Below are 2,924 nucleotides of genomic sequence, written 5' to 3' on the forward strand. Positions count from 1 at the left end.
GTGAAATGAATAACCCCATTTCTGCTGTGCAGGGAAGGTGTGGGAGACCCTTAGGGAGACCCTCAGTGGGATCAGGAGAGGAGGACAGCAATGGTGGCTGCACGGCAGCCAGTGCCAGGGTTTGGTTAGAGCAGAGTCAGTCATGCTGTGTCTAGGGGGAAGTTGTCAGGGTTCCCGCATTGCATCAATGGGTTTGTTTCCCAGGGCACGTTTTCCATTCTCTCTATTACGGACCTGCAAAACGGGATCACTGAGCACCAGATATATCATCTTTACCCAATCTGTTTCTTCCAGGCATCTGTTTGACACATAAGAGGAGGCAATAGGGCAGAGCTTTGGGCTCATGTCTCATTAGCGATGTATTGACGTACTAGAATGAGAGATGATACAAAGTTTGGCTGTATTTTATTTTCAGTTTATTTTCCAAAAATGAAAGTAAAAAACTGTTTCTGATTGTTACTGATTTGTTATTCTACTGCAAAGGCTGGTACTGTGTTCTGACAGAAATGGACCATTGCCCAAGAAAGGCGATATCTAAAACTATGCATGTTTTCTTGCAGCTGTGAAGTGTGGCCATCCTGCCTGGAGTGAACAAAGCCCTGAGCTCCTCATTCATTGACAGTGCTGTGCTGCAAGCCCAAAAGTGCCCCAGCCCATCCTGTACTAATTGTCTTTATCATCTGATATAGTGTGCAAGATCTGCTTGCAAAAAGAAGTGACTTGGCTATTGCTTTTAAAGAGGGAAAACTGCTGGGGAGCCCAAGGCAGCCAGTTAGGGCTCAGCTTGTGGAACTGCTCCAAAGCCAAAAAGTTCTCCTCCAAGAACAGTGGCTGTGCTCCCTACCGAGGCACAGCACAGATCTTGTAGGGCTGCGGGGCCAAGGTGATGCCCATTGTGAATTTGAGGTCGAGGATGGTGTCTGGGGGAGCCTGGAAGGTGAATTTCTGGAGCAGAGCCGTGAAGAAGAGGAAGAGCTCAGCACGAGCCAGCAGCTCACCCAGGCAGGCGCGCTTCCCTGCAGAGACAGCAGCCCAGCATCCATTCAGCCCTGCTGGAAAAGCCTCAGCACCCACCTCCTGTGGGAACGTCACCCTGCCCACAGCCCCTTGCTCCCTGATACATCTGGAAGCAGCACAAAGGCATCAAACTGATTTTATCTTACCTATAGAAAATGGCATAAAAGCCTCCCTTTTCCAGAACTGACCGTCCTTCAGGAAATGCCCGGGGTTAAAACTGTGAGGGGTTTCCCACTCCTTCTTGTCAAACATCACAGAGGACAGATTTGGGATCAAAATCGTGCCCTGAGATAATAGAAAGAAAACCACTTTGCACACTCTCTGCCACTGCCAACAGGAGAGGTGTTTTTATCCTCCCTTTCACTTGCCACAAGGATTATCCATAGTCAAATATCTTACAAGCATGTGTTGTTCTCCTTTTGCCTGGTCATATTTTCCTACTTCTTGGCTGCTTGGTAGAACGGTCATAGAATCGTGGAGTTGTTTGAATTGGAAGGACCAGAAAAGGTCAGTCATTACTATATAATCACACTTCTCCCTCATCAGCTTTATTTTCTCTAAGAAAAGTCTGCTGTACAGGGGATATACCCCTCAATGATATGCACAGATGCCTCACCCCATGGCATTCATCCTGGGCATGCAGAATGCAAATAGTGGGAAAAGTGTTGGGACAACAAACAACATGACCCACAGGACTGACCTCTGGAGTGGGCAGGGATGCTGCAGTTTTATCCCTGCAGGGATGGGGAAATGGGCATCTCCTTCTAATACCTCATTCATCAGGAGTGGGCTTACCTTGGGTACATGGAAACCAGCCAGGACTGTGTCTTTCACCGTCAGTCTCAGCGCATTGAAAGGGATGATGTTGCCTTTCCTCTGTACTTCGTGGATGACAGCATTGGTGTAGGGCATGTTGTTCCTGTCCTCCAGAGCTGGCTGCCTGGACTGCCCAATGACAGCATCAATCTCAGCTTGCACACGGGCTGTTTGGAAAGAGCAGGGATCAGCAATGGTGCAGCAAAGCCATATATCTTCTTGGTACCCAATGAAGGTTTTGCTGTGTGGGTCCCCTAGTACCAGCTGAGGTCAATCATGTGCTACCAGGGAACTCAAGGCACCTCTCTCTGTGCTTGTCACTCCAGCTACCAAACAGGCCCTGTATAGAGCCTCTGATGCTTCTGCTATAAATCCCTCAGAGGTTTCCTGTGCTTGTTAGGTATATTGCCACTTTTGTCTCTTTGACTTATAGTAATGTATAACAAAATTACCAGGGCAAGTTTTAAAACACCAAGGTCAAACGCATGAATACAAAAGACAATATTTGCACTAGATGAGTTTCAGAGAAGGAAAAAATCCTCTGTTTTCTTTCAAGAAAGAAAGATGCAGACATTGCTGCAAAAGACAAAATCCAGGAAACACAGCCCTGTTGCTACTTGTACCTTGAAGTTCCGGATACATGGCCATAAACAGCAGGGCCCAGCGGATGGTTGTGGAGGTGGTCTCGGTCCCAGCAAAAAACAGGTCAAGAGTGCACGCCACCAGGTTATCCTCACAGAAATCAATCACCTTTAGGCAACCGGTTTTGAATACCATTGATGAGGACTCCAAAACTTTGCTGCGGCTGATGTGCATGAGACTGTTACCCTCCATGGGAAAGATAATGAGCCAGGTACAGCCCTTCTGTCCCCAGCACAGACAGCGTGCACTTTTGCAGGCCATCCTTTCTTCTTTGCAGTCAGTGGCAAAACCTTCGAGCAACTTTCTTAGATTCAGAGTGTATCCTAATTTGGGGAAGGGACCCACATAGCCATGACATCCAGTACCTGGCTCCACACCAGAATATTTGGAAATCTGAACCCATGTCTGATCAGCACTGTTCCAATGCTAGTGTCTCTTCAGGTCGACGC

The 2,924-nt window shown here is 47.7% G+C and overlaps 1 protein-coding gene across 1 annotated transcript in view; it reads right to left on the reverse strand.

Moving 5' to 3' along the window:
* Positions 1 to 388: 388 nt before the first annotated feature.
* The window catches only part of LOC107317673 (cytochrome P450 2J2-like), a 14,205-nt gene continuing 11,669 nt past the window's right edge, over positions 389 to 2,924 (reverse strand). The window contains exons 6-9 of the mRNA XM_015870619.1: positions 2,457 to 2,583; positions 1,813 to 2,000; positions 1,164 to 1,302; positions 389 to 1,016 (exon numbers count right to left, since the gene is read on the reverse strand). Coding sequence (XP_015726105.1) covers positions 841 to 1,016; positions 1,164 to 1,302; positions 1,813 to 2,000; positions 2,457 to 2,583 — 630 coding nt within the window. The 3' untranslated portion in view covers positions 389 to 840. The remainder of the gene's footprint in view (positions 1,017 to 1,163; positions 1,303 to 1,812; positions 2,001 to 2,456; positions 2,584 to 2,924) is intronic.

Source organism: Coturnix japonica, chromosome 8 (assembly GCF_001577835.2).
Source record: "Coturnix japonica isolate 7356 chromosome 8, Coturnix japonica 2.1, whole genome shotgun sequence".
In the NCBI taxonomy this organism is placed as follows: domain Eukaryota; kingdom Metazoa; phylum Chordata; class Aves; order Galliformes; family Phasianidae; genus Coturnix; species Coturnix japonica.